This window comes from Caloenas nicobarica, chromosome Z (assembly GCF_036013445.1).
Source record: "Caloenas nicobarica isolate bCalNic1 chromosome Z, bCalNic1.hap1, whole genome shotgun sequence".
Classification (NCBI taxonomy): domain Eukaryota; kingdom Metazoa; phylum Chordata; class Aves; order Columbiformes; family Columbidae; genus Caloenas; species Caloenas nicobarica.
Genome location: NC_088284.1, coordinates 44,987,275 through 45,000,501, shown reverse-complemented (window position 1 = coordinate 45,000,501; position 13,227 = coordinate 44,987,275). Strand labels below are relative to the sequence as shown.

The following is a 13,227-nucleotide window of genomic DNA, read 5'->3' as shown; positions in this document are numbered from 1 at the left end:
TTTTCCATGTTAATCATCCTTGTTGTAGCCCTTGCTCCTGCCTTTGTCCACTCCAGTCTCCTCCCAAAGAAAGAGCCTGCCCCATTTATGGTTTTTGCAGAGGTCCTGGTTTTGTGACATCCATACTCAAATTTGCTATTTCTGTTACTATTTCCTAGGCATTTTTAACCCTAACTGGTATGACTGAGATGGCTGCCCCGTGCTGCTGGCCTTGCAGTGGCTAAGCCAACTAAAGATGTGAGGGGTTGGGTGCTCTGACATCACTGATTAATACTGAAATGCTTGGGTTTGAAGACAGAGAGGTGAGCTCTTCACAAGCACGCTGAGTTGTCCCGTGTCTGCTCTGGTTGATCTTGGTGGTGACAGAGTTAAATGAACACTTTGAAAATCCCACCTAAAGGGATTTCATGTTCCTACTGCTGTTTATTCACTAAAAGGTAGATAAGCTTTGTTAATTTTGACTTTACAGGCAGGAGCACTTGTGTGGGATAACAATGTATCGGCTCATGCCCAGACTGTTGCCAAGGCCAAATATGAATTTTTATTTGGTTTGGCAGAAGAGAAGCCTTCAGAAATGGGTAAGTGGTATTTATTACTATTGTTTACAAAAAAAAAAAAAAAAAGAAAAGAATCTCTTAAGCCACTGAGGAAAGTTTTGCAGAAGCTGCTCCCCAACGACCCCACAAGGGCTCACTCATTGTGCTATGCTGCCCTTCGCTGGACCACAGTGCAGGTACCAGACCAAAGGAGCCTGCTGGTTTGGTTCCACAAAATGACAGGAGTTCCCTGTCTTATGGCCCCACCTTTCTCTTGGGCTCACCTGAGCCACCTTGATGTGACAGTGGCAACTTGTGTACTGGAGACACATTGGCGGAGGAGTCTCAGCATTTCTTTGCAGCGGAGTTGGTTCAGCCAGGTGTTCTGCAATTGCACATGGCAAAACACGGCTACTTCTGCCTAAAGGTCCTTCCAGGAACGCTCTTCATGGTCTGCCTGCTGCTTTTCCTAAAGCTAAAAATAGATAAGGTTTTAATTTGGGTGCTTGAGGTCGTACCTGAACTGCTCCGTCCTCTCGTTAGTAATTCAAGAAATCCAGGTGCAGTATCTAATGTTATGCATATGGATCATTCTTGTTTCTGTTCTTTTCTTGTAAATGCAAGGTGTTTTCTACCTTTTCACAGCCCAAGCTTAGAAGAAAAGAAATGTAGTTACTATACCTGTTTCTCTTGCCTTGTTGTAATTATCAACTATCCCTCCTGTCTTTGCAAAAGTATTTTACTCAGGCTGTTCTCTTTACACCCTGATCCTTTCTAATGGCAAACTTTCTGGAATGTCACTTTCAATTAAAGAAGACTCCCTTCTTGCCAGTGAAGGGCAGCACTTTGTACAGAAACAACCAAACAAGCTGTGTAGGCTTCTCCAGTTCAGTAAGGAAAGGAAAAAAAAAAAAAGGCAGAACTGAAAGAACTGAAGTCTGGAAAGTAAGTTTCTCCCTGGATTTTCTGAAGTTTGGTCTTCCACTTGGGGAATCCTAATTGCAAAGTGAAGGGGAATAAAACCAAAACAACCAAAATGTCCTCATTTAGGAATTTTAAAAACTTTAACAAGTTGCCACAAAATGTGTATCATATTATTACATGAATCACGATGACCTCATTACTTGTTTAGAGAGACATAGTATGAGAGCACTGTCAGCAAGCATTAGTACATTTCTGGAGATTGGTCTTAAATAAAGTATTCTGTGTGTAAAATCCAAGTGAATCTATTGTTATTACTAACCAAAACAATTATCAAATATGACGGGTATTCTGACCTGACTGAGTACTGAGCCCTAAAATAAAGGGCAGCAAAGAATAAGCCAGATTTATTGGCTTATGTGTGTACTTTTCTGTATTTTTCCTGTGCTACTTCTTGCTTTGTTTTTGAATCTGTTACTTTATTAACCGGAAACTACCATTAGGGGCTAACAAGTAGTAAAATGGGAGTGACTTCAAGGGAGAGTTTGCAAATATTTAATGGTGGTTAACATATAGCATTTGTGAATTGTACCTGAAAACTAGGTGACATTGTGACTACCCAGACTGGCTTCGTGCTGTCACAGACAAATGCATCCTCCTCTTCCTCCAGGAAGATATTTGAGTGATATAGATAAATAAGAGTGGTATTGCCCCATATATTTTTCTTCTTCAAATGAGCAGGTTTTAACTGCTTATTAACTGGAGATGAATGAGGACGGGGTGACTGAGGGCACAGTAGTACAAACCCAGGGCTCTGTGCACCAAATGCTAGCATCCTTTGATTTGACATATGTCGAATATGCCATGACATAAGTTTTGGGAAGTGGCTGTGCCTCCAAGTCTCTCTGTCCTTCTCTGTGTTAGATGACGAAGGAAAAAACCACCACCAAAAATTGTAAACAAACCTGCTGCTTTCTTAAGTTGCCTTTAAAAGAAAGAAGACATGTTTTTTGTAGGTCAAATGTGGATTATTTCAAGCAAATGAGTGATGGGGTGAGGGCCAGGAGAAGTGCTGGTGTTTAACCTTGATCAAGAGAACAACTTGTCACCACAGGCAGTAAAGCTGAACTTTAATTAATCTATCCCAGAGCAGTTACAGAATCACAGAGTGGTTGGGGTCATAAGGGACCTCTGGAGATCATCTAATCCAACCCACCTGCTAAAGCAGGTTCACCTAGAGTAGATCGCACTGGAATGTGTCCAGGCAGGTTTTGAATGTCTCCAGAGAGGGAGACTCCACAACCTCTCTGGGCAGCCTGTTCCAGTGCTCTGGTACCCTCAAAGTAAAGAAGTTTCTCCTGATGTTTAGATGGAACGTCCTGTGCTTCAGTCTGTGCCCGTTTCCCCTCATCCTATTGTTGGGCACCACTGAAAAGAATCTGGTCCCATCCTATTGACACCCACCCTTAAGATATTTCTGAACTTTGATAAGATCCCCTTCAGCCTTCTCTTCTCCAGGCTGAACAGACCCAGCTCTCTCAGTCTCTCCTCATAATAAAGGTGCTCTAGGCCCCTAATCATCTCTGTAGCTCTCCACTAGACTCCCTCCAGTAATTCCTTGTCCTTCTTAAACTGGGGAGCCCAGAACTGGACACAGTACTCCAGATGCGGCCTCACCGGGGCAGAGTAGAAGGGGAGGATAACCTCCCTTGGCCTGCTGGTCACACTTTTCCTAATGCACCCCAGGATACCGTTGGCCTTTTTGGCCGCAAGGGCACATTGTTGACACGTGGTCAACCTGTTGTCGACCAGAACTCCCAAGTCCTTCTCTGCAGTGCTGCTTTCCAGCAGGTCAACCCCTAACCTGTACTGGTGCATGGGTTATTCCTCCCCAGGTACAGGACCCTACACTTGCCCTTGTTGAACTTCATTATGTTCTTCTCTGCCGAGTCCTCCAGCCTGTCCAGGTCTTGCTGAATGGCAGCTCACCCATGACTTGGCTGGCCTCAGAAACTGAGAATGTAACATGTAAGCTGCTGAATGGCTTAATTACTTCTGCCTCCCAGTCTATCCTTTTCCTTTTGGCCACAACCATACTATTGAAGCCCTGCTGGATGCTGTTGAGGGTACGAATTTTTTAATTGAGTAGTAAAATACTTGCATCGGATAAGCCAGTTCACAAAGAAAGAAGAATAATAAACTGTAGCAAATGCTTCTGTCTGCCTAGATGGGAGATGGCTGCTGTGCTGATTTTTACCTTCCAGGTTGAAGCTTGTGGTCATTTTCACAAGTGTGGGGAGAGGAAAAAAAAGTTAGATGGCTGTAGAAGAGGTGTTAGATCAATTATATTCAAATGGTAATAAAGCTGCCAAATTAGAAACAATTCTTCCTCATTTCTTTGCCGCCCTCAGTCTGGTTTTATCCAGCATATTTGTGATCCTTGATGTACACGTGCTCTCATCTTTACTGTGTGATGCCTCTTGTCTGGCTCCTCTCCTCCCTCCTCTGTTGCCCATCCTCCTGCCTTGGATGCATCAGTTGGAGCAGAAGCAGGTCCAGGCCCACAGGACTCTCATAGCATCATGCAAGGCCTGGGACACACACATCTCCCCACAGACTCCTGCTCATGGGGCTGCTCCTCACTGCTGTGGAAGTGGAGAGGATGCGCGGCGTGCGGTCATGGGCCCCTGTGCCACCTGGCTGACTTCCTCGGTGAAATCACAGCCTTCTGCCTTCCAGCAAAAGAAAATGTTTTTTAAAAACTAAATTTGGTTGGGTTGGACGAGACATCTTCTCAGCCTCATTGACATAAAGGGCGCTTGTTGTATATGGAAATGTACCCTCCTCTGGAACTTGCCGTGGAAACAGTGATCTCTATTCAGCAGCCTTATCTTTAGGGTTGGGCATGCTACACAGTGCTGATTTTTTTGACTTTGTGGTTAATACATTTAAGCACCAAAAAAAAAAGTCCTGACTATGTGACTTAGTCCTGTAAAAGTGCTTCCTTAGGGAAAAAAGAGGACAAGTCTACAAAATAATTGCTTAAGTACACATGAAAGCCAAGTACCTCATAATTCCTGCTATATGTGAAAATAAATCCAAGACAGTTGTAAGGAAGAAAAGAGCTTCTTAAGACTCATAAACAGTCTTGTCTCTGATGCTTCTAGTAGGAGAAAGCTTTCACCGCTCCTGTGTAACAAGGGTTTAATCTCATCCTTCACAAAAAAGCCCTGTACAAACAGTTCCTGGGTTTATATGCAAATCTGGACTTTCCCAACAGCTGCTGGAAGAAGCTTGTTTTTGAATTCCTGGTGAAATAAATAGCTTTTTGGAAAGCCTGTCACTTGCTGGTTTGTGTACAGTGAGGTGTCATGAGGCAGCTGAGCTCATTTAACAGCTTGGTGCTGCCAAAAGAGATGGTCCCAGCCACAAACTGCTGCCGATTGTCTCAGGCTAGTTCTTGTGCTTATCTGTTTTCTTAGCAAGCTCAAGCTATCAAAAACTGAGTAGTATAAAAAAACCCAAAACAATGCCAAAGAAACAATTCTAAAAAGAAGGTTTATTTTCGTGTGGCAACTTGTGATGAATCACCTGTGCAAGGGGTCAAACAGTGCCAGAGCTGACACATGAAAGAAAAATAAAAGCATACCCATGCAACGTAACCATTCCTGAATCTGAATCATGGAAAGGGTTGCTTTTGCTGCAGAATTACTTTAACTTGTTTCAGGACTAAAGAAAGAACAAAATGGCTGCTTTTTTTTGTACAAGCAAAGCCTTTTTGTGGTCCTACAATGCTGATTTAAACAGCCTTAAGAAAATTACCTGAGTAACTTTCTGTAAAGTGAGCATCACTAACTAAGTTGGCCTTTGCTCTTCCTCCTCAATTGCTTTCTCTGTGTCACTTCAAGACACGTGTGTCCAGCTCTGCTGCATCCTCCTCGCATTGCATGGATGTGGCATCTTCCTGATTCTCCCTCTGAAAAGTAGCCTTGGACAACAGTCACTCACATGTTGCATCGTTCTCATGCTAGCCCAGATTGCTGACTGTAGTCTTGTCCAGTGCTTCAACCACATCGCTTTCCATTTCTATGCACCACCCTTTTTCATATTTTCATGTCTTACTCTTTCCATCTCCAGGCAATCCTGAAAGTCTGGGCTCCCTGGCCTGGTATCTTCCTCTGCAGCTCTGTTTTCCTGAAAAGGTGCAAAACTGCATTTGCTGAGGGTTAAATGACTGCCTGGTTTCCACATTCATGTTGCTTAATTATGGTGGACAGAGATTGTGAGGATAGGTACATCAGATGTGCATTTAAGAGTATATCCTGCAACATTTACCAGGGACATGTGCAGGGCCAGGATCCGGAAAGCTCAGACCTGTGGTGCCCCCACACACTTAATTGAATTCCATCATCCTGTACATGACTCTATCAGCTTTTTGTTGTTGTTTCTAGTGTCCCACTGCATTTTCTGACACATTGAAGACCCACAGGAGTTTTTAAATAGTAGCGTGTAATCAAGACATTTTCTGATAGATATCCCTGATGTTTGGTGTTGCTGGTTGGCAATGATGCAAAGAGAAGGTTAACTTTTATAATTTAAGTCTCCAGAGGTACTGTATTAAAAGGTACTTTTCTTGTTAAGTTTGTGCACTCTAAGAAGTGATTACCTCTCTCTTGCAGCACGTTGACTGACTGTGCTGAATGCTCCTCTTTCACTCCAACACAGAGTAAACCAGATGATACTGAACTACTGCTTGGATGCTCTGAGGAGCAGCAAGATCTTAGAGTGGTGTCAGGAGAGTTCTTCTAACTTTGCATATGGAAAAATTAATGCCAGTGAAGGAGGACGGGTTGCATTGTGGTGTGGATCTTGGCTGCGTGAGGTGGAGCTGTCTTGCTGTTTCTCCCTTTGAATTTCTGAGTCCCGGGGGGACTCAGGGCTGGGCAAAGCTGGGGCATGCTCCGGAGCCGTCAGGTGTGGTGTGACCAATGTCTGGGTTTCTAGTCCCAAGGAAAAGAAAACTAAAGGGGCAACGAGGCATTATGCTAAGTCCCTTGCTTCACAGGAGGAAATTGGATGTCTTGTGACCTGCATTTGAAAGCTGGATAGTTCAAGTTTTCATAACCTGCAGCTGCAGGGAGGAGATTACCACATCCTCGACTTGGTAAACAACAGAGTTGTTGGAAGGCCAAGGGTTTAGTACAAATAATCGTTAAAACATGGACTGTTTGTTTATTGTTTTTTAAAGGTGCAGAATTAAGCTCTCAGAAGTTAGGAAATGCCAGAGTTAATGCAGTAAATACCTCCCTCTCTGTGGGCTGTTGGTCAAAGCCAAGAGCCGTGCTGACGGGAGTGCACAAATATTTGGGGGCCTGGTGATGCTGGGAGCCCATCAGTGGTCTCTGACCATCTCTGATGCTCTGAGCAGACATGGCGCAGGCTGAGCTCACCTGAAGCTGGCAGGGCTCAGAAACACTTTCCCAGAAGCGGTCAGGCCCTTCCCTTCCGTCGGGCAAAGAGAAAATGATGCATCCAGGTCAGTGGGCACAACAGGAGAGGCTCAGCCAGCTGAGTGGGCTGGCTGTAGGTGGTTATGGTGGGGCACAGCTGCATTTTTGCTTGTTGTCACTGTGGGCTTTGCTCCTCTCCTCTCCTTGGCATCAGCCCCATCACCTACTGGGACGGGCAGCACAAGCCCTCCATCATGCTGTAGCCTTGATTCATCTCTGAAGCTTTCTGAAGGAAAAGATGTGTGTTATCCTGCTGCTGGAGATGGCTCGATAACATGGAGAATGTGTTTAATTAAAGTTATGTGGGTAGATGCAGTTCTGGCCTGGTATGGCACTGTAAAATGTGTAACACAGGGTACGGCAAGTATTTTTCCTGTTCGCAGTTCACGTAACAAGTGTGTACTGCTCTAGACCTCCGCGTTGTTTATTTAACTCTGTCCAGCTTCCTGAGGAAGGGGATCTCATTCACTGTGCGAGCTTGCTGAAAAGCTACCATGCAATGTCCTGCCGTGCCTTTAGCAGCAAATACCTGGACCCTAGGAGACGCACGTGTCCCTCTGTGCCCTATTTTTGTTTTAGCTGGATGTGTAACAATATCCAGCTCCTGGGGTCCTTTGAGGACTGCCTAGCAAGCTTTCTTTTAGCCTGGCAAATTGGTCCTGAACCCTGAAATACAGTAAAGGACATTCTTTTCTGTGGGTGTGCCTAGTTTCCTCAGAGGCTACTGCTAAGATCCAGAGTTTCTGAGATCTGTGAATAGTAGTGTGGGGTTTTTTTAAGCCATTGTTGCTTGCTCAAAGTCTGGTGATATATTTTTTTTCTGAAGAGATAGTTCTATTTGAAGGACTTTTGAGGTTTTAAAAAAGATTCTTTATAAAATATGTAACATTAAGTACAAGTGGATTCTGAGTGGCTGGACAGTCTTTGTAGGCACTGCGAGTGTCAAAGCAGCTGTGGGCTGTCACTGCTCCACAAGTTCGCTCTTTCAGCTGACAACTCCTAGAGAACTTTTAAAAGTCATTCTTGCTATCACTGTGTATATCTATGCTTAGAAAATCACCTGTTAGCTGCTTCCTTTCTAAATCACAGCAATGGAAAAATAGAAAATGTCAGGTTCTTTTTGGATCTGTCTTTTGAATTTTGTGTTGAAGTCTTTTCCAAACGTAAGTCTTAAACCAAAACTTGAGATTCTCACAGCCACGCCACTCCAAGGGGTGACGCTTTAAAGAAGAAAATTGCATTAACTATGGTAAGACTCACCCACACTTTTACATCAGGATAAGGAGCCCAGATACTCCCTTTGTATTCCCTCCTGTTCCTGCTCATGCTAGCAGCTGTTTTGCTCTACCCTTTCACTTTTCAGGGAATGACTCTTGGGACCGAGCTATCTCACAGACCATCTGTGGCCCATACAGCAATTTGTAGTGGATTATCCCCCACACTAAACCCTCCCAGCACATGCTGCATGTTATTTTTGCACTCTGTCCTGTTCTGAGCTCACTGTAGGCCTGTGAGCTCCTGCGGCAAGGTGCCATCCTTCCCGCAGCCAGGGGAAAGGATGAGGGAATTGATGAGGGAATAGAGTGTACTATCAGCAAGTTTGCTGATGACACCAAGTTGTGAGGAGTGGCTGACATGCCAGAAGGCTGTGCTGCCATCCAGTGAGATCTGGACAGGCTGGAGAGTTGGGCAGGGAAAAATTTAATGAAATATAACAAGGGAAAGTGCAGAGTCTTACATCTGGGCAGGAACAACCCCAGGTTCCAGTATAGGTTGGGTAATGACCTATTAGAGAGCAGTGTAGGGGAAAGGGACCTGGGGGTCCTGGTGGTCAGCAGGATGACCATGAGCCAGCACTGTGCCCTTGTGGCCAAGAAGGCCAATGGCATCCTGGGGTGTATTAGAAGGGGGGTGGTTAGTAGGTCAAGAGAGGTTCTCCTTCCCCTCTACTCTGCCCTGGTGAGACCTCATCTGGAATATTGTGTCCAGTTCTGGGCCCCTCAGTTCAAGAAGGACAGGGAACTGCTGGAGAGAGTCCAGCGCAGGGCCACAAAGATGATGGAGTGGAGCATCTCCCTCCTGAGGAAAGGCTGAGGGAGCTGGGTCTCTTTAGCTTGGGGAAGAGGAGACTGAGGGGTGACTTCATTAATGTTTATAAATATGTAGAGGGTGGGCATCACGAGGATGGAGCCAGGCTCTTCTCGGTGACAACCAACAGTAAGACAAGGGGTAATGGGTTCAAGCTGGAACACAGGAGGTTCCACTTAAATTTGAGAAGAAACTTCTTCTCAGTGAGGGTGACGGAACACTGGAACAGGCTGCCCAGGGAGGTTGTGGAGTCTTCTCTGGAGATACTCAAAACTCGCCTGGACACCTTCCTGTGTAACCTCATCTAGGTGTTCCTGCTCTAGCAGGGGCATTGGACTAGATGATCTTTTGAGGTCCCTTCCAATCCCTAACATTCTGTGATTCTCTGAAAGGTGTGGGTCTCCCCGGAGGACTCTTAGTTCAGTGTGGCTGGCGTTACACAAGTGCTCCCAAGTTCTGGTTACCACTGGGAAATAGTTAAAATCTGTGGGGAAAAAACTTAGGCAACCGAGTCACAGCATGGCTTACCAAAGGCTTTCCATCAGGGACAGGGTTAGAAGCTTTGCAATTGTAAAACGCCCACTCCCCCCCAACAGACGCACAGTGACCCGGATATTTGACATGTTATTTTGGTCATTGCTGTCTTAATGCTCAGGATTTACATTCTTAACCTAGCAGCTTTTATCACTCTCTGTTTTAAAAGCCATGAAAACTCAGTCATCATGTCACCACGTGACTCCAGGTACTGGGACTTGACTAGCAGAGATTCATGACAAATTTACCCAGTATGTGCATGACTGTCTGGTGGCAGACTGAAAGTTCACCTAACACAGCCTCTGGTTGCCCAAAAAACCCAGAATTTACGGAACTATGCAAGAATAGTGGCGAGCAGTACTTCTCTCATAACCTCTTCCAGTGTGCAACAAGCCACGGGTGTGGGATTTCCTGAGCAACACTCTGCCCCCTGGGTGCTTGCAGGGGGATTATTTTCTTCCCTGATCCAGTCAGTTTAATTTCAGGGTAATTCTGAGTTGCTGGCTGCCACACCATGCCAGGCTGTTCACGTGTTCAGGCACAGTGCGAGGCGCACGCTGCCCGTGCATGCTGCTGGGTCTGTGTTAAACCTCCCACTGAGCAGCAGGGACCCACTCCAGTTGTCTCTTTTTGGTGTGAGGGATCTCAGCCAACACAGTCACTTTTTCTCTGTAGGCTCTGCCATATCTCTGGCCCCCTTCACTTTCCTTGCATGTTTGCCAAGGCAGCAGAGGCATTTAACCAGGGCTTATTTTCTAGGCAAGTCTCCCCTACCTCTTCCCTCTGGTACCCTGGCCTTCAGTCAGCTTCCCTGTTTCCACCAACTTGTTTTTTTTTACACAATGCCAGTATAACTTTGCAGGGGTGAAGGCCTGGCTCCACTTTGCCAGGCAAACAAACTGCGCAGAAGCCTGCAGTGGCTGCAAGCTGCAGAAAACCCTGCGCCCAGTCCAGTGCGGATGTTTGCAATCCAGTTACAAAAGCGTGGTGCTTGCATTATGCTAATCCCCTGGCTTTGGCTAACGAAGGACGTCTGCCGCCCAGACAGGACCTATTGTGGCATGGACAATTACATCATTTGGAAAAAGGGCTGCTGCACAAGGCTGCCAGTAACTGTGCAGCATCCCTCCCCTCCTATTGGGGGAGGCCACTCTGCCTCGGTGTTTGCAGGCACCGCTTTATAAATTGGAGTAGTTTTAGGTACCACAGAAGTTGTATCTTGAGGGAGTGCATGACAAGGAGACACGTATGACCCCCCTCTTTGACAGGCTGAAATATTGATATAATGCCATAAATCCTGCGATTTGTTCGTTAAGCTCTGTCACTTAGAGATTCGCTTCCTCTTAACGCGTGCTTTTTTTTTTTTTTACTTGCCCTAATTTGCCTTTTACAATTAAAGGCAAGAAATGCTGGTACCAAGAAAGCGTAACTGGTGTGACGCTGCATGCAGGCTCACCCACGTGCTGCAGAGAAATACAACGCAAGACTGGGCTGCTTTGTGAAACCTTCCCGTTCAGTAATGCTGAAAAGCCATCAGGTGCTCCACGCTCTGAAACCAGCACACGACTCTCAGCATTGCCATTTTGCCTGTTTCTTCTCTCATGGATGCGGTTATAATAAACGGCAGCTAAGCACAGACGTCTCCCTGGCATACTGTCAGGCAGCCTTGCTGGAGGAAATTTTTCTTCCCCCCTGCAAGCTGCCGAGGTGGACTCCTTAGCTCCTGCGATAGACTGAACGAGACTGCAGTTCCCCCATCAGTTTCATAATACTCAGAAAGCATCCATTTACATCATTGTGTGCAGTGCAGGGCAGCAGCTGCCAGGAAATTTGAAACTATTTTGATTCCAGTTGACTAGAACAGCAGCAATTGAATTAGCTGGTATCGCTATAGATAAACTGATTATCTGTGCATTTTATTTCTTTGACCAATGGGTAACTGCTGGAGCTACAGTAACCTCTGTGAGTAAGGAGACTGTTCAAGCAAATATATCTAATTTCTTGAGCTAGCTAATATATATATATATATACTGTATTGAGAGAGACACTCACACCATTCTTTTGTAAAATGTACCTGTAAACAAAATGTCTGTCTATGCTTGTAACTTGTGTTTTGCTTCCTAGAATTTCCTTTTATTATACTGTAGACAAGCTTGCTTGACATGGAATGGTTATTTATCTATGAAATATATCTATGCCTGATTTAAGTCATGAATTCTTTCAACATCTAGTCATCAGAAAGGCTGCCAAATGCTGTTAGGTTATATTTGCCCGGTCTCAGTTTTCTAGCCACTCACCCCCTTTCTATTTTAGCTTTTTCTGTCTCCATTTTCCGTTTAATTTTTTTTTTCTTTGTTGAAAGAAGCCACCTTCAACGCAAAGTAGAAATTGGTGTTACCTGAGAGTGTGTGTCCTTTGTTTGTTTGGTGATGAGTATTTTTTTTCCCTGCTCATCTTCAGTGCGGTCCTTAAATTTTGTTGTTGCCTTTCTAGCCTTGTTTGTAATGCAGTCATGTTGGGGGATGGGGTTGGACAGGATATGCCAGTAACTGCAGCAAGACATGATGCTGTGGTGGTGGATGGGAATAAGGGAGGAGTTTCCCTTAAAGAGCTAAAGCTCCTCTAAGCTCTGCTACCTGAAATAGCTCTCTGAGCAAAGGGAAAGGCTTTGCACCTTCTAGGAGCAGGAGGCAGTTGCTGATGGTTTACTCCAAGGAGTGGAGACCTCGGCAGTCATGTGCATGGTGGTACCTAATGTAATGGGGACAGACTGCTGCTTTGGTGCTGTATGTGAATCTTTTTTAATCAGGCAGCGAATTAGGCAATGTTCCTGCAGGATACTGTGAAAGCAGGAATCCTGCTGACTTGTGCTTGCACATGGAGCAGCAGCAGTCCTTCCGGACCAGAGCACTGTAGAAAGGGCTTTAAATTTATACTGTGAAAGTGCTCCTCTCTTGCCCAGGTGAAACACGGCTTGCAAGTGTGGCAGAGATGAGTACCTGTGCACGTGCTCCCTCCTCGTGCACATCTCTCTGTGCCCATGTATATGTGTATGTGCTCTGTATGTGTACCTTTTCTGGAGTCTGCTGGGCTTGCCTTTGGGTAAAGTTTGCTTGGGATGAAGTTCAGGAGGAGAAGTAAATCAGAAATGTGCTTACCAGTGTCAGCAGCAGCCGTTGGAGGCAGATGGGGATGCGCAGCAATGTAGTGTATTTAGCATTCACCACCAGAAATAAGGCCAGCTCTGTTTCCCTCATGTGGGTTCAGAAGCTAAGACAGCAATTTGCAGAGACGAGCCTGGCCTCTTGGCAGAGTCTGTGTGCAGTGCCTTGTCAGCGCTTGGCCTCCAGTGCATGTTGGCTGCATCCCAGCCCCACAGGGGGCCGGGCTGGCGATGCTCCGAGCCTCCTTCCAACAAGGAGGGGTGTGTGGGTTGGAGGGAGGCACAGGAGGTCCCAGCTCCTGGGGCACTGTGCATTGCCTTCCTTCGGGATGCAGCCAGAGCGTGTGGCCCAGGCAGTGGCATGGCCAAGTGCTGCCCTGCCGTGCTAGGGGAATCGGGCAATCCCAGCTGGGGCACCTCCCACTTGTAGATCTGCAAGTGAGAGTTGCTATAGGTGGAGCTGTGTCCACCAAGA

The 13,227-nt window shown here is 45.8% G+C and overlaps 1 protein-coding gene across 5 annotated transcripts in view; it reads left to right on the top strand.

Moving 5' to 3' along the window:
- PSD3 (pleckstrin and Sec7 domain containing 3) overlaps nt 1-13,227 on the top strand; it is a 118,062-nt gene that overhangs the window by 11,611 nt on the left and 93,224 nt on the right. For 3 of the 5 annotated variants that reach the window (XM_065657915.1, XM_065657918.1, XM_065657920.1), the window contains exon 2: nt 470-578. The exons of 1 other annotated variant lie outside the window; for it this stretch is intronic. In XM_065657915.1, the coding sequence (XP_065513987.1) occupies nt 470-578 (109 nt within the window). Of the gene's footprint in view, nt 1-469; nt 579-11,481; nt 11,552-13,227 lie in introns of those variants that run through there. One more of the 5 variants, XM_065657916.1, reaches the window with a different exon arrangement.